The sequence below is a fragment of the Choloepus didactylus genome, chromosome 14, assembly GCF_015220235.1.
Source record: "Choloepus didactylus isolate mChoDid1 chromosome 14, mChoDid1.pri, whole genome shotgun sequence".
Lineage (NCBI taxonomy): Eukaryota > Metazoa > Chordata > Mammalia > Pilosa > Megalonychidae > Choloepus > Choloepus didactylus.
The window spans coordinates 42,166,599-42,188,048 of record NC_051320.1 but is presented as its reverse complement, the minus strand read 5'-3'; the positions used below and the strand labels follow the sequence as shown (position 1 = coordinate 42,188,048).

At 37.1% G+C, this 21,450-nt stretch overlaps 1 protein-coding gene across 1 annotated transcript in view; it reads left to right on the top strand.

Moving 5' to 3' along the window:
- CNGB3 (cyclic nucleotide gated channel subunit beta 3) overlaps positions 1-21,450 on the top strand; it is a 206,569-nt gene that overhangs the window by 163,290 nt on the left and 21,829 nt on the right. The window contains exon 15 of the mRNA XM_037803185.1: positions 3,039-3,157. Within this exon, the coding sequence (XP_037659113.1) occupies positions 3,039-3,157 (119 nt within the window). The remainder of the gene's footprint in view (positions 1-3,038; positions 3,158-21,450) is intronic.

The following is a 21,450-nucleotide window of genomic DNA, read 5'->3' as shown; positions in this document are numbered from 1 at the left end:
GAAAAATGACCCCCATTTAACCTCATGGGGATTTTTTCAAGAATTAAATGAGTTATCAGTGAAAATGCTTTGCTATTATAAAGTAGCACATTCAAGGAGAATAAATACAGAGTTAAAATAAGGAGCTGCCTAGACATCAGATATTATTATTTCAAAGAATAATATGCAAATGTAAAATATTGCTGTTAGCACTGATATTGTATAAATAACTTTCATAAAATCCATCTATATTGAAATTTCTACTTTGCTCCATATTTGAGTATAAATATATGCTTAATACTTGGCACAATGCAAACAATGCACATACTTCTCTCATTGTTCATGAGATCTAGATTCTAGGCTTTCTTTTGATTCTGTTTACCAAATCGTGGAACCTTGGTTATCTGTGTGTAGTAGCCCAGGGGTCGAAACTCCCCTCCCTTAGGGAAAAAGGCAGAGCTTTGAGCACCCAGTGGCCCACTGGACAGAGCACAGACACTGAAGGTCATTGAGCACAATCACTGTTGGTAATCAACTTTCACAAGACTCAGCTGAGGCTTCTTTTTAACCAACTCTAGCCAGGCTCTGCTGAGCTATATAAGGCACTACTCTTCCTCTTTGCACAGATTATTAACTTCCATTTCCCAACCAGCCATCATTGGGAAAAATCCTCCTGTAAGTCAGTCCCTAATTAAAACTCATGGGTAACTTTTTGTTTGATGTGTTCTTTGGTCTTGGGGTTGAGTTGGGCTAGAACACGTGCTTTGGTTTTTCTTTCTTTAATATGGAAATGATGGTACTAACTCTGTCTTCTTCACAAGGATAATGAGGAGATAAAATGAGAACTTTTATTTCCCATATGTTGTCTAAGATGTGGAGTCTAATAACTTTAAAATCAACCTCATGATAATAATACAACAAAAACTAATGTTCAGGAAAATAACCCTTGGCATTACAGGACTTCAGAATTTCCAGATAAAGGTTAAACTGCATATCCCTCATTCAAAATGAGTGTCACCCAGGGGTGTAAATCTCCCTGGCAGCGTGGAATATGACTCCCGGAGAGGAATCTAGACCCAGCGTCGTGGGATGGAGAATATCTTCTTGACCAAAAGGGGGATGTGAAGTGAAATGAAATAAGTTTCAGTGGGAGAGAGATTACAAAAGGAGCCGAGAGGTCACTCTGGTGGGCACTCTTAAGCACAGTATATATAACCCTTTTTAGGTTCTAATGAATTGGAATAGCTAGCAGTAAATACCTGAAACTATCAAACTACAACCCAGAACCCATGAATCCTGAAGATGATTGTATGAAAATGTAGCTTATGAGGGGTGACAATGTGATTGGGAAAGCCATATGGACCACTCTCCCCTTTGTCCAGTGTATGGATGGATGAGTAGAAAAATGGGGGCAAAAAAAAAAAAAAGGCACCCAGTGTTCTTTTTTACTTTAATTGTTCTTTTTCATTTTAATTTTTATTCTTATTATTTTTGTGTGTGTGGTAATGAAAAAGGTTCAGAAATTAATTTTGGTGATGAACGCACAGCTATATAATGGTACTTTGAACAATTGATTGTACGCTTTGTATGACTTCATGGTATGTATGGTATGTGAATATATCTCAAAATTGAATTTAAAAAAAAAATGAATGTCAACTATTTATCAAGGCTGAGCTCAGCACTGGACGTTGTCTTAGCCATCCCAGAGAATAAACAATAATCAATACTGTTTAATCTTTAGTCAATTTTAGTGTACTCTAATCATTTGAAAATATGATTAACCAGAATGGTTGATTAACTTAAAACCCAATCCCCTCCTGAACCATGTAGGTGAATTTATTGTTTCACATGTAATTTTTAGCTCAACGTGATCAAGACCCAACTCATTAATACATACAGGTACTATTATCCAAATAGTTTGCCTAGTATTATGCAAACTGGCCTATATAGAGTTTCACAGCTTTTTTTTTTTTTTTTTTTTTTTTTTTTAAACTCAAATGCCATTTAGGTCTCCTACAAGACATGTTTATTCTTTTTGGAAGTTGGAGTGGATGTCCGTGGGGTCCCACAACTGCCCATTAGTTTAGTGGTTTGCTGGAGGGACTCACACAATTCAATATAAATTTATTTTTATGGCTTAGGACTTATACAGCAAAGGATACTGTGCAGGAACAGCAGAATAAGAATAAAGATAGGTAAAGGCTGGAGAGATCAGCTACAGGCTTCCTATGTGCCCCCTCTGCATGGGTTGCACAGAAGTACTTTTCTCTCCAGTTGTGAACCTCAGAGATACAAGCAAAATATCACCTCCAGGAAAATTCACCTGAGTTTTGGGGTCCAAGTTCTTAAAAGGTACTGGTCATGGTGCAGAGTTTAAACTAGGTATCAGATGAACATCATAAATCTTTGTGTTAACATTAAGCAATGCTGACAGCTTCATACATCCTGCCCCACTACCTCGAGTATACAGAATATCATCATTAACCAGTGACTATGTGAACATTTCTGGAGTTTTATTCTCAAGGCTTGAACAAGGATCATTGTCCTGGCTGCAGAATCCCCAGAGAGCAGCAAGAACTGAGTAAAACAGGCCTGCTGCATTAACTCTTTCCTCCCAGTATGGGATAAGAATAATAGCTTAAAGGTCTCTATGACCCAGTTCTCAAAAATCAGATCTCAATGCCATAGGCAGAAGAATAGAACTAATGTTTGAATGGCTGCAGCCACTTTCTTCAAAGCTTAACAGTGATCATCAAAGCCAGGTGTGGCCATGCTTACAGTCAGTTGCTTATTCTATCCCTGCCCATTTCTGAAGCAATGGGCTGACTAAAAAATATATATATCCTTACTGTCCAGTGGTGGTGTACAATGCTCACATTTTGGGAAGTATCATCCAACCAATGTATGTAACTATCTCAGTTCTTAAGATAATCACTTTTACATTGATGTTCCACACTTCAATTATATTTACTCTTCTAGAAGAGTTTATATTTTTCAGCTTGGGGCATAGTTATCAATAGTAAAATGACTACAACTTCTTCTTTATATTTGGCATATAGGGAGAAATTGGCAAAGAAATGTATATCATCAAGGAAGGAGAAGTGCAAGTTCTCGGAGGCTCTGATGGTGCTCAAGTTCTGGTTACTCTGAAAGCTGGGGCAGTGTTTGGAGAAATCAGGTATATGCAAGACATCTCATAAGTATTGAAGCTAATCATTTGTTCTAAAATAAAAATTTTAGGTTGTAAAATAAAGAAAAGTCCTCCTGAAATCTAACAATGGTTTGTATGCTGAGAGTATTGATAAAATGTGGATTTTTGCATTTTTATACATCCTTTCCTTTCCCTTCCCTCAAAAGACCCATATTTCTTGAGGAAAAGGAATGGGTTATCCAGCTCCATAGCCCTGGAACCTAGGTCAGTGTTTGGTATAAGGTGCTGTATATATATATATACGTATGAATGAATGACTAGTGAGAAAAGATTGGGAGAGCTGGCTGTTGTTAAATTATTGGAAGACTTGAATTCCAGGCTAAGAAGGTGGTTTTGAGTAATTGAGTGATATGATCATAGCTGTGGGACCAAACTAAGTCCAAATCCCAGAACCACCACTTAATAGCTTAGAAGAAAGTTGTTTGTCCAACCTCTGAATGGTTATTAAGAAGTTATCTTTAAGATGGTGGCATAGAGAGGTGTGGAATTTAGTTAGTCCTCTAGAGCAACTCGTAAAAAGCCAGGAATAACTAATAAGTAGACTGCAACAATTGTTGAGAGATACCTGTGACTCAACACACATCATACACCAGCCTGGAAAGGGTGGAACAGCTGAGATCACAGCATAGAACTGTAAGTAAAGCTTCCCAAATGGTGGAGCTGGTGTCCCTCCCCAGCTGGCATGGCAGGCTGAGTTGCAAAACCCAACTGTGGGAGAAAGAAGCAGTCCCTACTGGAGCAAGGGAATGTAGCTCAACCAAGCTCCAACTGTGGTTTTAATTAACAAATTTGGACTATTGAATATAAACTACAAGCACAAATAAATCTGGAGCAAGCAGGAAAGTACCCTGAGGTCACTCCTGGCAGAGAGGAAGTGGGGCTGATGGGAAAAAAATACATAAATAAATAAAAACAGAGGCTTTTGGAGATGGCTGAGCTCAGAATACTGGAAAATGGCTGTGTCCCAAGAAAAGGAGCACAGAGAACTGGGTACCAACTATGGTCAACCAGCAAAACTGGAGAGCTGGGGACTGGCTCTGAAAAGGGGTTTTCTTCCTTTTTCCTTTTTTTTTTTTTTTTTTTCTCATTGTAAGTGGCTTATCAGAGAAAGCCTCAGGCATTTTCAATTGTCAGTGCTGACCCAGGCAAGGGAAGTTAACAGAAACAGCGAGACAAAGGAGGAATTCATTTCAATGGCCATCTCCAAAATGTCTCTCTAAGCTGCAGCAGTACTGAGCTCCTTCTGTCTAAACTCTTAAAGGGCTCCAGTAAACTAATCAAGACCCACATTGAATGGGTGGGGCCATACCTTTAATCAAAGGTATTACCCACAGTTGGGTGGGTCACTTCTCCATGGAAACAACCTAATCAAAAAATTCAAACCTGATCATCACTAATACATCTGCACCCACATGACTGCATTAAAGATAATAGCATTTTGGGGGACATAATACAACCAAACTGGCACGGCAGCATACCCCAAACAGAATAGATCCGAATAGACTTACTCCAAGACACTTAATAATCAGACTATCAGATGTCAAAGACAAAGAGAGAATTCTGAAAGCAGCAAGAGAAAAGTGATCCATCACATACAAGGGAAGCTTGATAAGACTAGATATCAAGCTTTCTCAGTAGAAAGCATGGAGGCAAGAAGGCAGTGGTATGATATATTTAAGATACTGAAAGAGAAAAACTGCCAACCAAGAATTCTCTCTCTGGCAAAACTGTCCTTCAAAAATGAGGGAGAGTTTAAAATATTCTCAGACAATCAGACTTTGAGAGAGTTTGTGAACAAGATATCTGTTTTACAAGAAATACTAAAGGGAACACTATAGACAGATAGGAAAAGACAGGAGAGAGATGTTTGGAGCACAGTATTGGGTGATGGTAGCACAGCAATGTAAGTACACTGAACAAAGATGCCTGTGGGTACAGTTGAGGGAGGAAGGTTGGGGACATATAGGACAACAGAGGGAAGGATGGAGGATGGAGACTGGGACTGTGTAGCTTAGTGGAGCCTAGAGTTGTTAATGATTGTGATTAAATGTACAAATATGTTTGTACATGAGGGAGAGCAGATGAATGTCAGCTTTGCAGGGTGTTGGGCATGGGGTGGTATTGGGGAAAAAATACAATCAATGCAGACTAGAGTCTGTGGTTGGCAGTGACATTGTGCTATGCTTCCATTGATTGTGACAGGGACATTTTACCAGGGCTGGATGTCTATAGGAGAGGGGAGGGGTGTGGGATTCTTGGTGTTGGTGTTGTCTGATTTTTTATTGTGTTTTATTTTAATTTTATTTTTTTCTTTTGCTGCTTTTTAGTTGTCATTTTTGTTCTTTCTTTTTATTTTTTTTTTTTACTTTTTTTTTTTTTTTTGCCTCTTCCTCTTTCTTTGTGGAAGAAATGGAAATGTTCTTACATAGATAGTGGTGGTGAATGCATAACTATGTGATTCTACAGGGAACCATTGGTTGTCTACTTAGGATGGAATGTATGGTGTGTGAATAAAATCATCTAAAATATGAGCAGAGGGATGCGGGTGCTGGAGGGAATGTGGAGAGGGGGATGTGCATGGTCACCATTGGTGGGGAAGTAGATTGGTGCAGCCCATCTGGAGGACAGTGTGGTGGTTCTTCAGGAAGCCATATGATCCTGCAACTTGGTTATTGGGTATATACTTGGAAGAACTGAAATTGGAGACATGATTTGCAGTGTATGGAGGTGACCTAAAGGTACATTGATGAACCGGAATGGCGAACCATATACATACTGTGGAATATTGAGCTGCTACAAGAAAAAGTGAAGTTGTGAGGTGAATGGACATTGAGGAGAGTATGTTGAGGGAAATAAACCAGAAAAGAAAAGAAAAACATTATAATGCCTCACTAATATGTACTAAATATAATGAGCAAACTCTGATAATTAAGTATGGGAGCATATGTTATCAGGGGAAGGCTTATTGTAAAGGTTCCTAGAGGGTAAGCTCTTATAGCAGTTACATCTGTTCCTGAGTTGTAACAGTTATTTCTAAATTCTGAGATGCTGAGCTCTTTGTGTATAACCCAGTGAGTCCCTGGAACTTTGGGTATTTGTTCAACACCTGCGACTCAGAGCCAGAGTCTGGCAACTATGAATGTAAGCATTACCCCAGATAGCAAATATTAAAGAGTCTGAAAAAAGAGATCAGATTTCAATTAGAAATATGAAAAAATGGACTTGGTTAGGATTAAGGTAAATCAGACTAAAGGGTAAAGGATGATATTGACAGTGTTTTTAAAACTTCAATTTCTGTGTGAGACCAAAGGAGGAGATGTTATTAGATGCAAAATCTATATTCTTTGTAACACATTATATAATTTAACTTGTCTGATCAGTTTATTCAAGTAGCATAATTACATGGAACATTGAATAGGGAGTGAAAGATCTGGTTGGTTGGTACAGGTTATGTGAAGCCCCGATATATCCCAGAGTAATTTTGGCAGAGAATAAAAATGTATTTGCAAAGCCCCCTTGAGGGACTGAGGAAAAATGTGGAAATATTAAATTTCTCCTCCTGGGAAATTAATGATATTCTCACAGGCATTGGGGGCTACCATTTTAGAAGGCCGAGCCTTTGATCTTGGGGTTTGCCCTTATGAAGTTACTGCAAAGGAGAGGCTAAGCCTACTTAAAATTGTGCGTAAGAGTCACCCCCAGAGAACCTTTTGTGTTTCTCAGGTGTGGCCTCTCTCTCTGAGCCAACTCTGTAGGTAAACTCACTGCCCTCCCCTCTACATGTGACAGACTGCCAGGTGTGTAAATCTCCCTGGCAACATGGAACATGACTCGCAGGTATGAGCTTGGCCCTGGCATCATGGGATTGAGAAAGCCTTCTTGGTCCAAAAGGCAGAAGAGAAATGAAACAAAATAAAGTTTCAGTGGCTGAGAGATCTCAAATAGAGTCCAGAGGTCATTCTGGAGATTATTCTTATGTGTTATATAGATATCCCTTTTAGTTTTTAGTGTATTAAGGAAATACCTGAAACTGTTGAACTGCAACCCAGTAGCCTTTATTCTTGAAGATAATTGTATAACTGTATAGCTTACGCTGTGTGACCATGTGATTGGGAAAACTTCACGGCTCCCACTCCCTTTATACAGTGTATGGACAGATAAATAGAAAACTGAGGACAAAAATTAAATGAATAATAGGGTGGGATGGGGGTATGGGATGCTTTAAGTGTTCTTTTTTACTTTAACTTTTGTTCTTATTCTTTTTTGTGTGTGGTAATGAAAATGTTCAAAAATTGATAGTGGTGATGAATGCACAACTATATAATGGTACTGTGAACAATTGATTGTACACCATGGATGATTGTACAGTGTGTGAATATATCTCAATAAAATTGAATTGTTAAAAAAAAACATTATCTTCCAGTTCTAGAGATATGGATAATTTCAAATGACTTCATATTAGGATAATTATAATTTCTATGTTGATAATGAGGCTTCCCTTTTCTTATTTTTTTCTCCTAACTTAACAATTGGGTGGGTGCTTCTATGAAGGTGTTGCTCCAGGGCAGTGGAAAACATATCTCAGAAAGTCAAAGAGCTAAATTCTTTGCCTATGTCTATCACTTCCTTACTGGGAGTTCTTGCAAATGTGATTTAAGATTTTTGTGACTTAATAATTGCTGTCTTCTTCAAGGTCACAAAACATGCAGCAGTCTAATCTGAAACATTGTAGGAACTAATTAGCTGACCTCTCCTGAGGGTTGAATACTCCCTGAAGAATAAAGCTTTATAAATAGAAGTGTGTTGATTGCTGATGTTATCATCACAGGAGGAAATTTCCAAGGACTAGAATACAGATGCTACTGAATTACAATTGAAGTGAATCCCAGATTCTTGGCAGCAGCTTCTCAAAGAAATTTTCTATTACCCATTAAATTCCTAAGACCAAATTGGAAACAGTAGGCCAGACAGCTCTAAACTTGCTCAATAGTCTAGTTGATTCAAGCAAAAGGGAGTTTTGTGGTTTTTTTGGTTTTGTTTTGTTTTGCTTTCTTTTTTTGCCTTGATTCTCCTCTTGGCTGCAGTTGAGAAAAAGCAGGATGCATCTGCCCCTTCCCTGGTACCTACCTACTGCCTTCAGGCTTCCACCGGGCCCAGCTGTCACACGGCCCAGGAGCTCTAGGCATTTATTCCAGAGATGCCTGCCAAACATCTAGAAACTGGAAAGATCTAACAGTGTTTACTACTCACAAATGCTGTGACCTTTGTTAAAAGAGCTAAATCTAGCAATATCATGTAGCTTTTTCTTTTCTATTAAGAAAAAATGAGAGAAAAGAATTAAGGGTTTTCAAGGACATTATATATTAATCCAAAAGAGCAAATCCCTGACTAAAATATAGATTTATAGGCTCTCAGGGAGAAAACCGAGACCACATTTCCAATTAACATCTGAGGAGTTCAGACACCCCATTTTATAAAGTGAGACCCAGGGTCTGCAGAGGATGGCCGTGTGGTGATTTCTGAGTCCATCATTTTCCTCACATACATTTAGGGCCAAGTGTTAGTCACGGAATGTATTTAACCACTTCCTATGTTCCTTCTATGGTTAAAATCACATTTTTTCCTGAAGTTCATCTGAATTTTTACCATTAGTATTGCTGTTAAGATTCCAATAGAATTCCTTGCTGGTTTCATCTCTCTTTGGAATGCTCTCCCCCTGGCAAATTCTTACTCATCCTTTAAGACCCAATTCAAAGGTCACATCTTTGGAGTCATCTGGAACTGCCCCCAAAACAAGTCAGCTGCTCACTGATCTATGTTTCACAGCACTTCATTCATGCTTTTATTACAGTAGTTACCACTGATTTGTAGTTAATTTGTTCACATGTTATCTCCATCAGACTGGGCTACTAAAAGCTAAGAAGTAGAACTTACCCATCTTTATATTACCAGCAGCTATACAAAAGCTGTACAAACTATTTCCATTTTATTTATATCCTGCCTCCTTTCAAAAATAATTTGCAGCTTCCATTAAGCAGTTTTTAATAAGTAAAGTTTGATTTGACACAAACAACAAAAAATGTTATTCAGGGCCCTTTACAGCATGATGTGAAATGCTACAAAGTTGTCCATGCATTTCTTTGCCAAGCCCCAGTGCCAGCCATGAGGGTATAATGGTGAACATAAAACAATTGTTTCCCTCAAGGACCTTACAGACAAGGGAGGGGGGAAAAAAAAAGCATGATTGACACCTCTCTCTACTTCACCCTGCATGGCCAATTAACCTCCAAGATCTGGCAATCTCACCTCCTAAGCATCTCTCAGATCATTCACTTCTTACCTTCTCCACTGCCAACACTTTGGTCCAACCACCACCATTTATCTCTGGCAACTGCACTCACCTTCCCACTCTAATTACCACAGCCCTCTGCCATCCAGTCTCTGCACTGCAGCCAGAGGGATCTTTTGGAAATACAGATCTGATTATGTCATATCCTCTCTTCTTAAAACTAGTCAATGCTTCCACATTGTTCTTAGGAATAAAAATAAAATTCTTAGCCTATCCTATGTGATCCTGCAGGGTCTAGCCCCTGCCTACCTCTCTACCTCCACCCCACTCCCCTTGCTCTCTCTGTTGCAGACTTCTGACTCTTTCAGTTTCTTGAATGTGCCACACTCAATCCAGAGTTTTTGCACATGCTGTTACTTCTGTCCAAATACTTTCCCCACCCCTTAACCTAGATTGCAGTTTCTTCCAGGCCTTGATTTCCTTGATTTCCATTACAGGGACCTCCCAGGTCTATTGTCGAACTACATTCCTTTCCTTAGGAGCACTTATCTGTAATTATATATTCATTGCTGCATTTATTTCTCCAATATCTTTCTTCCTCACCAAACTGCAAGCACAGGGACTACCACACATAGCTGTGCAACAGATCCTTTCCAAACCTGCATAAGATGTCCAGCATGGGGGAGAGACTCCAGTCCCCACTCTACTCCTGAACCATGAGCCCTGTGTCCCCCTCAATCACAGGTGACTTTTATTTTGCTAAAAGGGGTGTTCTAGCCATGCTCTGCACCCACAGGGCTGTAAATGCCCAGAGAGGCCACATTTTTCTAATTTGTCCTTATAGACACCACTTTTGGTTTTGTTGTATACTGAATCTCTAGCATGGGGCAGTGCCTGGCCCATATAAGTGCCTAATAAATAGTTATCAAATAAATAAATGAACGAAATTATCCTTCTATCTCTTTGAATACACATTTGTTTTCGTCATTAATATGCATATTCAATCTGGTGCCCTTTTGGTCAGTTTTCACTGTTAAGAACAACACTGCTATATTTCTCTTTGTAAAATTAGTTTGTCTTCTAAGTTATTTCTTTGAAGTTCATTCCCAAATGTGGAATAACTGGGTCAAAGGTAGAAACATTTCTATAACTCTTGTAATATATGGGCAGATTATTTTCCAGAAAAATTGAACCAATTTAAATACAACTGGAAATGTATAGCTATTTTTCTCCAACAACACTGATATTACTTTATTATTCTCATTGGTTTTGCATTTTAATAGGCTGTTTTAATTTGCATTTCTCTAAATAGTGCCTGGAAAATAATAAGTCCTCAATAAATATTTGCTAAATGAATTAATTTCATGTGGGCCTATTTATTTTCATGAATGTGCTCATTTATCTTCTACATTCTTTCTTTGTTCATCATCCTTTCTCCATGGTATTTAACAAGTTATTGTGTAGAATTTAGGCATAGCTATATTCTTATATATTTTAGAGAATCTGATTTTTATTCAAAACATTTTAGTTCTTACTTTTTGCCAATTACGTTTGCCAGATTCCTTATTCTGAGGATTTGTTTATATTTACTTTATATCATTATGAAAAAAACAAATATGTTGAAAAATAGGTTTAAACCTCTGTTTTCCCTCCAAACCATTTTTGCTTATTTCTCCCAAATACTCAGTTTTTAAAATGGGGGTGCTAGGAGAGACTTGTAGTTCTTTAGACTATTTTAATTCCCTATACTTACTCTTCATCAGTATAACTCAATCATTCCCATTTCTTTTATTTTTTTTTCTTTCCTAAAATTAGAAATAATAGATACATTAGAAGTGTGAACAGGGATAAGAAGATTTGATTAATATTGAAGGAGAAAATTCTTTGTTTCTATTTTTTTCCTATCCCAAACCTGTCAGTACTACCTGTGTTAAAAAGACATATTTGTATTTTCATTACATCTTTTTGAATAGTCTCTTTGTGTAGTACTTTTGCTTTGAGCAACAGATTGTTCCAAACCTCAACTAAGTCTCACAGAATTCCTGTGAACAAATGTGTCATCAGTTTGTTTAAACATGCATTCAAGCATTCTCAGAACACCTCCTAAAATAACTCATCCTGTGTCTCTAACTCTATGAAAATCAAGGCATTTTAAAATCTCTTGGAAAAGCAGAGTCACACCTTGACACCGTTTATCATACCATCCTGCTAGTCTTTATTCCTTATGTTTTCTAATGTCCATTGGAAAATCTGTACATTAAAATAATAATGTCTGGATTCATAGCACTAGAGTTATGGTGTAAGGAAAAGATCTCTTCTCCAGTGTTGTATGTGAATTTCACCTATGAAACTCATAAGTATCTGTCCTTGAATAAATCACTTAATGAATCTGGACCTCAGTTTCGATGTAGAGAACCTACTTCACCAGATTACTGTGGTCATTAAATAAGAAAATATAGTGATTTACTTTTTAAAAAGTACTTTTAAAACTATAGACTCTGTATAAATATATTACATTATTAGCTGTTTGACTCCAAAGAAACAGCTAGTAGCTAAGCTAGAATATTAGTTTGATATAGGATTTTCTAGCCAAAGTATCAAAGTAAAGTGCACTCTTGGGCACTTGAAGGGAAATAAGTAAACATGGAATGAGATAAAGTTTACATGTTATTCTTTTTCCTCTTTCTCCTTCCTCAGAATTTTTACCCAGATTCATCATTTTTTGTTCACTTCTCTAACGGTCAGTTGGATACTGAAATAAAGATGCGTGGGGGGGCAGAGGGGATCAGACATTTTATATCTGTGCAATCTAAACTCCCTAACCCTATTAAAAATCCATGAGTGCAGTTTTTCCTCAAATTATTTTACAAAAAAAAAAAAATTTCTAGACTAACAGGCATTTGCTATCCAGTAGTTTTATGAATATCAAAGTATCTGCAAAGAGCAAGCAGCCTAGGCAGAAGTGACCCTAGGAACATCTTCTGATATTTGTCACCCACAAAAGTTTTATATTTATTTTTAGTGAAGTTGTAAGAATTCACAAGCAACAGTGTTTTTCAATGACATTGTCAAGAATAAAAGAATATCTTAGAAAAATTCTATACAGGGGAACTGACCTCATCCCTCCCCCCAGAGATAATCTAGTTGGGAATTTGCTTAATGAGACAAATATTTGAAATTTTAATGCCTCACTCAAGGTTGGATGTGATACTGTTTCCACTGATCACAATTGGAGTTAGTTTTATTTCTATCCTGGAAAATAATTCTAGATGACAAAATGTTTTTAGATTAAAATCTTCTTTATTTTAGGAAACAGTCTAATTTTTTTGTAATTATCAAAGCATTAATCACTCTAAATTTGTGTTTATCTGTTTAAGAAGACTGCTGGTCTAGGTTTGCATTCTAATTCCACAGCTTATTCACTGTGTATCCCTGGGCAGGTTACTTAACTGAGATTTTATTTCATCAGTCAGAACAGAGTAATAATAAAACTTAACTACCTCATAGAGTTGAAAAGCATGGTATGCATTAATACATTAAAAGAACGTAGAAAAAATGCAGCAACCTTTCTCTGGTGTACCAAAGAAAGCAGACATTTCATAACTCAACACATTGCAGTGTACCAGTTTACAGATGATTTTCTTCCCTTTTTTGCGTGATACAGCAGTCCCATCCCACAGAGAAGTCCTTATTTTTAAATTGGAGGTTTCTACAGATGTCTTACAGAGCTGAAATTCAGAAGTTTGTGTCTAATGTCTGAAACAAAGGGAAATATACACCCATTCAAAAATAAGATCAATCAGTCCCCTCAAAAATCTTTTAACATTTCCGTATACAGAGCTCTGTTGAATGTTATGAATAGACTGGAAAAAAAAAAAAATCTCCCTAGGAACCTGCATATTGTTTACTAGCAGATAACATCTAAAAAAGGTATTTGAAGAACACGTTAAACTTGTATTTTTTTTTCTTTTTTGTAGATTAACTAGCAGGCATAATATAATATTCTAAAAAGGTAATTCCGCTGAAGGGCAGTTTACTTTTTGTACTTCAGACTATCTTGATTGTCAAGGTGTATGAACTGTAATTTTAAAACTTATACTGCCGCATGATTGTAAATTTTAATTGTCTTAGCTTAGGAGCTGGTGAAAAGCTATTTATGCTGGATTTTGGTCAAAATGACTTTATTATTTGCAAAAAAAAAAATTAAAAAAACAATGGGAAGAAAGGGCTGCATAATGAATACTACAAGACTCAGATCTTGGTTGGGGAAAAAACCTTCAAATTACCCTCAATTTCCCTTTGTTTTCAGTTTCTCGAAAAGAATGAATGAAATGAAATATAGAAGAATGCTAACCCATATAAAAATAAAGTGTACCCAAATATTGTAAAAAAAAAATAGAAGAACTTAGAACACTACCTGGATTATAGTAAGCACTCAATAAATATCTATTAATATTACCATTACTAATATCACTATTATTAATATTTGCTCATTTGGCTACCCTCACACATATTCACCCCACTCTAAATTACAAGCAGCTGAGGGCAGATCTTTTTTTTTTAATGCAATTTTATTGAGCTATATCTCATACCCTACAATCTTTTACAGTGTACAATCAATTATTCATAGTGCCATCATATAGTTGTTCATTCATCACCAGAATCAATTTTTGAACATTTTCCTTATTCCAAAGAGAATGAAAACAAGAATAAAAATAAAAGTAAAAACGAACACCCAAAGCATTCCATCCCCCCATTCCACTCCATTTTTCTTTTAGTTTTGGTCCCCATTTTTCTACTCATCTGTCCATACACTGGATAAAGGGTGAGCCACAAGGTTTTCACAATCACACAGTCACACCATGTGTGCCGGTTTGAATGTATTGTGTCCCCCAAATGCCATTATCTTTGTGGTCTTGTGGGACAGACGTTTTGGTGCTGGTTAGATTTGCTTGGAATGTGCCCCACCCAGCTGTGGGTGGTGACTTTGGTGGGATACTCCCATGGAGGTGTGACCCCACCCATTCAGGGTGGGCCTTGATCAGTGGAGCCATATAAAACATGCTGACTCAAAGAGACTGGACGCAGTGCAGCTGTGAGTGATGTTATTTGAAGAGGAGCAAGCTTGCTAGAGAGGAATGTCCTGGGAGAAGCCATTTTGAAACCAGAACTTTGGAGCAGACGCCAGCCATGTGCCTTCCCAGCTAACAGAGGTTTTCCGGAAGCTGTTTGCCATCCTCCAGTGAAGGTACCCGATTGCTGAGGTGTTACCTTGGACGCTTTGTGGCCTTAAGACTGTAACTGTGTAGTGAAATAAACCCCCGTTTTATAAAAGCCTATCCATCTCTGGTGTTTTGCATTCTGCAGCATTAGCAAACTAGAACACCGTGTAAGCTATATAGTTATGCAATCATCTTCAAGAATCAAGGCTACTGGGTTGCAGTTCAACAGTTTCAGGTATTTCTTTCTAGCTACTCTAATACACTAAAAACTAAAAAGAGATATCTGTATATCACATAAGAATGCCCTCCAGAGTGACCTCTCAACTCCATTTGAAATCTCTTAGTCACTGAAACTTTATTTTGTTTCATCTCTCTTCCTTCTTTTAGTCAAGAGGATTTTATCAATCCCCCAATACTGGGTCCAGGCTTATCCCCAGGAGTCATGTCCCCCTTAGAGGGGAAGGCAGCAAGTTTACCTGCCAAGCAGGCTTAAAGAACATCTGAGCAACAAAGAGATTCTCTGGGGGAGATTCTTAGGCACAAGTATAACTAGGCTTAGCCTCTCCTTTGCAGTAACAAGCCCAAGATTAAGGGCTCATCCTACTAAACTGGTAGTGAGGGCAGATCTTAATCCTATTTATATCCACAGAACTTGACATGACATCCAGGCCATTATCAAGTATGCTATTTCTGCATACTCCTAATTTACCTCTGCCCTAATTTCAATTTTTTCCTTTTCGCTTCAGTTTATACAGTGAATTCTTTATCCCTTCCAGCAGGACTGGTCTTTACAATATCAAACTCATTTCGAAAACTATTTATCAAAAGTCCATCTGAGGGAAAGTTTATGTTGTATATATGTTCCCATGATTTAAAAAAGAAAGGAAAAACAACTAAAGAGATAATGACAGTTAAATGCAATACATGATCCTGGATGGGATCTAGCAAGAGAGGAGGCTGAAAGGGGCATTATTGGCAGATATGAAAAAATCAGAATGTGGACTACAAGCTTTATAAGCTTTATATCAATGTTAAATTTTCCTGAACTTGATAACTGCATTTAAAGTGGTTATATAACTGAATGTCCTTGTTCTTAGAAAATGTGCATGGCAGTATTAAGTGTTCAAGGAGCATGATATATATAACCTATGTTCAAGTGTTCAGAAAATGGATTGGTGGATAGATAGGCAAAAGGAAAGACAGATGGATAGATAGATACAGATAGATGATAGAAGATTGATAGATGATAGGTAGATAGGTAGATAGATAGATAGATAGACAGATAGATAGATAGATAGATAGATAGATTGATTGATAGAGCAAATGTGGCAAAATGTTAAAATTGGTGGATCTGTGTATCTGGCCGGGTGGGAATGGTAAGGGTATATTGGAGTTCTCTGTGTAGTGTTTGTATTATTTTTTTGTAACTGTCCTGTAAGTTTGAAAACATTTTTAATTAAAAAGTTTTTTTTTTTTAAGTCCAAGAAAGGCAGTGTTTAACAAAGATTACTTGTCTCTCCAGATATTCTAAAATATACCATGAATCATGCCAGTGTAACAAAGAAAAGGCTTGGTGTCTGGAATACATTGTTCTATGCCCCTCCCCACCTGTAGAATTACTCTGATTTATACTTTGGAGTAATATACAGCTTTTATTGGAAGGGAGGTCACTATTACAAATAGTCCTAGCAAACTTGTTGGGTCTATTGTAAGAATATGAAGAAATTGTCCACAAGCCACTTCCTTATTAAGCCCTTCAGGAGACAATTCTGCGGGTCTTAAAACCAAGAATTGATTCATTTATATATATATAAAAATATCCATTTGTATATCCATTTATATATCCATTTAAAGCCAAATGTGAAGCCCATCTCTACCAAAATTTGCGTTTTTGTTTGACTCCCATTTTATGTCCCCACTCTTGTTTTCCTTTTGCTCCTATAATCATTTTATGCTCCTCTATATTCTGTTTATCTGTGTAAGTGTTTTCTGAATGCAGTAGCACTGCCCAAAAGGGCAGTGCAGGTTATGCACTGCACAACTAAAAGGGGTGCAGTCACATTATGCTCTGTGTCTGCAGTGCGCAATTTATGATGGTATATGGCAACCCTTGTCAAAGATGGGAATAAATGAATGAGTGACTAGGAACTAATTGAATATTCTAGTTCTTTCTGATACGTGTGTGTGTGTGTGTGTGTGTGTGTGTGTGTTTATGTATGTATATAGAGGTTACATGTATAAAGAGATTATATATGTATAAAATCTCCATGTTGCTATTTATTCCTGTTACTTAAATAAATGCACAGTTTCTCTCACATAGTCTCCTGAAAACATTGTTTCTCTCTGACATTCATCCAACTACTTTATTTCAATCACCTAACTTTTACACACAATACAAAGCAAGTAACTTACTGTACAGTTACAAACCACATATTAAGGTTTAAAATTTAGTCACGAATTTTACCTAATAGCACCTTCTTCGTAATTGAATATCAGGAGTCCACAAACAGCTATTTCTGCCTAAAGCTAATCATATACCTATAGTAAGTATTAAAAGATGGCCTTATTTCCTACAAGTGAGATTAAGTAACTTGCTCAGAAACAAACTTAATAAATGCTGGAGTTATGGTTCCAAAGCCTGTTTTAATTCTACGAAACCATGCCATGCTTTAATGATTCTCTTTTTACACTGCTTCATCTTACTGTGCTGAAAATATGGTAGGTGCTTAATATAAATACTCACATAATTGAAGTACAAGTCAAAAAAGTCCTTAAGTTATTGTCTAAGATCAGCAAGTAGAGGAACATCTAGGATTAGAACCAATTCCTTTGTTTCCTTGTCCATTGCTCTATTCACTATTTTAGACATGAGGACACTTGATATCAACCTCAACTGTTTGTCCTCCAGCACATGTTCTTTCAGAAACTATGTGGGGTTGGGAATATTTAGGGAACTTGTTACTAAGCTATTTAATGAGTGAAATTTTCCATTGATGGAATGTTGGAGAAGCATTTTGTGGATGAGAGAGGAAAAAAAAAAAGATGCTATTTTTAAACATTGCTGAGAGGGTTTGAGCAAAATCCATCTGACAGACAGACAATTTTTTCCATTCAAATACTCATCAAGCACTCCAAATGTGTAACCTGTAGGCAAGTTTAATTAAAGCTTGAGAAATCTCAAAATAATCTGGCATTTAAATATGTTATTTCCATTCTTCTCTCATAGTCTGACACACACAGAGACACTCTCAAGTCCAAATCAAGTTCCCCAGTGGCATCCAGCCCTGCCTAACTATCGGATTACTCTGTGTCTAAGGCTACAGGTGTGTGAATGAAATAGGCTCATCCAATCATTGTTCTCCAAATATTAGCATACATTTCATAGAGCGAAAGATAGGAAGGTGGATAGGAAGGTAGATAAGTGAGTGAAGAGATTATTGTAATGGTAGGTAGATGATGATGAGAATGATGAAGATGAAGGGAGGGAGGGGAGGAGGGAGGGAAGGAGGAAGGAAGGAAGGAAGATATAAAATAGATAGAAAGAAAGATGGGATAAAATTCATTTTGTAAATAAAAGTGGAGGCAGAGCTTGTCTTGGGCAGAACCTTAAGACTAAAGTAAATATTTTTTTTTTTGCCGTGGAGCAAGAAATTAAAAATACGAAATCACTGAGCAAAATAAACAGCCATTAACATGGTCAACACTTACGGATTCCAAGTATATTATTTTCTATCTTGGGGGAGTATTCCATTCTTAAGTGGCCTGGATATTCCAGGACCCAGCTCTAATGTTAGGTGCAAATAAAAGACTCTGTGTTATGTCTTATGGTGGCTTGTCATTTATTTTTTGCCCTCTTTCCTACCTTGTCCGGTTTTAATTGAACATTTTATATTATTCCATTGTATCTCCTCCCGTAACTTGTCAGTTATACTTCTTTTAAAAAAATATAATAGTTGCCCTAGAGTTTGCAGTATACATATTTAATTAATCTAAGTACACTTTCAAATAATACTTTAAATAATACTTTACTGCTACTGCCTCACATATAGTGCAGGTACCTTATTAAAGGGTATCCCCAATTCCTTCCCCCACCCCATTCCTTATGACATCGCTGCCATTCATTTCACTTATCTATATGCTGTAATCACCAAATACAGTTACTATCATTATTTAAACAATATCTTTAAAAGAAATTAAGAATAAGAAAAATAAAATGTTACCTATATATATTCCTTGTCTAACACTCTTCCTTTCTTTATGTAGATCCGAGTTTTTGACTTTTATCATTTCTTTCTCCTTAAAGAACTTTTAGCATTTCTCACAGGGCATGTCTGTTGGCAGTAAATTCCCAGTTTTTGTTTTTCTAAGAAAGTCTTTGTTTCTCCTTCATTTTATGAAAGATAATTTTGCTGGATACAGAATTCTAGATTGGTGAGTTTTTTCTTACAACAAAATTTTAAATATTTTACTGTGCTCTCTTGCCAGCATGGGTTCTGATGAGAAATCTGCTGTAGTTCTAATCCTTGTTTCTCTATAGGGAAGGTGTATTTTCCTCTTGCTTATTTCAAGATTTTCTCTTTGTCTTTGGTTTTCTGCAGCTTGACTATAGTATGCCTAAGAGAAGTTTTTTTTTTTTTTTTGGCATTTATCCTGCTTGATGTTCTCTGAGCTTCCCAGATCTGTGATTTGGGTTCATTTTGGCAGGTTCTCAGCAATTATCACTTCCAGTATTTCTTCTCTTCTCTCTTTCTCTCATCCTTGTATTCCAGTTGTGTGTATGTCACAAGTTTTGAAATTGTCTCACAGTTCTTGATGTTCTGTTCTGTTATTTTCTTTGCATTTCAGGTTGAAAGTTTCAATTAACCTGTCTTTACACTCACTGATTCTTTCCTGGACTGTGCCCGGTCTGCTGATTGGTCCATCAAAGCATCCTTCATTTCTGTTACAGTGTTTTTGATTTCTAGCATTCTCTTTTGATTCTTTTTTAAGATTTCCCTCTCTCTTTTTATTTTACCCATCTGTTATTACATGGTCTACTTTTTCCATTAGATTCCTTACCTATAAATTATGTTATTCTAAATTCCCTGTCTGATAATTTCAATATCTCTGTCATATCTGGTAATAGACAGTCTTGTTCTGATGTTTCACTTGTCTCCTCCAACTGTATTTTTTCTTACTTTTTGCATGCCTTGTAGTTTTTTTGTTGAAAGCCAGACATGATTTAATAGGTAATAGGAACCCAGGTAAATAGGCCTTAAGTGTGAGGTTGTTTGTTAATATGGCTAGGTGTTCAGTTCTGTTTAATGTTTGTTGTAGCTGTGGGTGCCAAGGCTTCAAATTCTTCTAGTGTCCTTGTTTTTGTGTCCTCTGTTGACTTTGGGCTTCCCTAAGTACTTCTCCTCAGAGACAGCCTATATCCTGCAGTTGTTTTAGATGTAATCCACTTTTATAATATTGGAGCCCTGTTGGTACAGCAGTAAGGTGTGTAGGAGGGGAAGCACTCTATAATTTTATGATTAAATCTCAGTCTGTTAGTGGGCCTGTACTCCCTGGATGTGACTTTCAGAAGTGTTGCTTAAATTCCCATCCCCTTAGGTAAGACAGGAAGTCTAGAGGGAGCCCAAGAGAAAAAAGACTCCGTTAATGTCATTTCTCCTAGTTATGGAAAATATTAATAAGCCTTTGTTACGGAAAATATTCTATGATGTATTTCACAATATTTTCCTCTCCTGCCTGAGCCACAAGGGGATCTTTCCTGGCTCTTCACCATGAGAACCTGGTAGGTTCCATCGAGGTAAAAGCCACAAAAGTGTGACGGTCCCTCTAAGACTGTGCCCCCTAGAGTTTCCTACTCTCATGCTAGTCCACTCTCAACCTCCAGCAATTCATCAGAATTTCTCCTTAAATGTTATTACCAGTTTATGACTCCAGCAGCTTCTGATCCAGAGTAGGCAGATCTGGCTGTAACTCCCTAAATAAACACCCTGGATTTGGGGGTGATGATTTGCCCTGTGACCTTATTTCCCTGAAGAGTTCAAGAAAAGTCATTGGTTTTCAGATTGTTTAGCCTTTTCTTGTTGTAAGGACAAGAGTTATGACTTCCAAGCTCTTTTTATGCTTTAGCTAAAATCTGACATTAGTTTCTGTAGCAATTAACAGCCAGCAGGAATGTTCCCTTTTCTGGAAGAACAGTAGGAGATGTGCACACTGTCTATTATAAACCTTCAGCAGACAGGTATGGAATGCATGCAGCTTCTCACATCTCATTGCTTCCAAAGGCAGGTCTGTGAGAGTGTGAACATTCCTATCGCCAGGGTGTTTTCTCTGTCCTTTCCACCTCTAAAGATTGTGTTTTATTAATGAGACCCTTCTTTCTCCATTTCTAACTGGTTCATCCCAAGGGAGTCAATCTGTTGTTATCCTCTCAGTGTAAAGACTGTATTGTCATCATTGTTGTTAAAATTTGAAATGTGGTTTCTCTTATCCTGTTTTTAAAAACCATCCCTTCTTTTCCAGATGATTGGTGAATGATAAAATTTTTATTTGTTTATTTTATTCATTCATGTATTCATTTATTCATCTACTATTTGCTGTACTTCCCAAGTACAAAATGCCCTGCTATGTACCAGAGAGATGTAAAGCCCATAATTCAATGACATTCCTGATGGAGAGCTGCACGTAAATGAGAAAACTATGGAGATGTTTATGATATCTAGAAACAGGGTGCTTTGGGAATTTAGTAGGAAAAG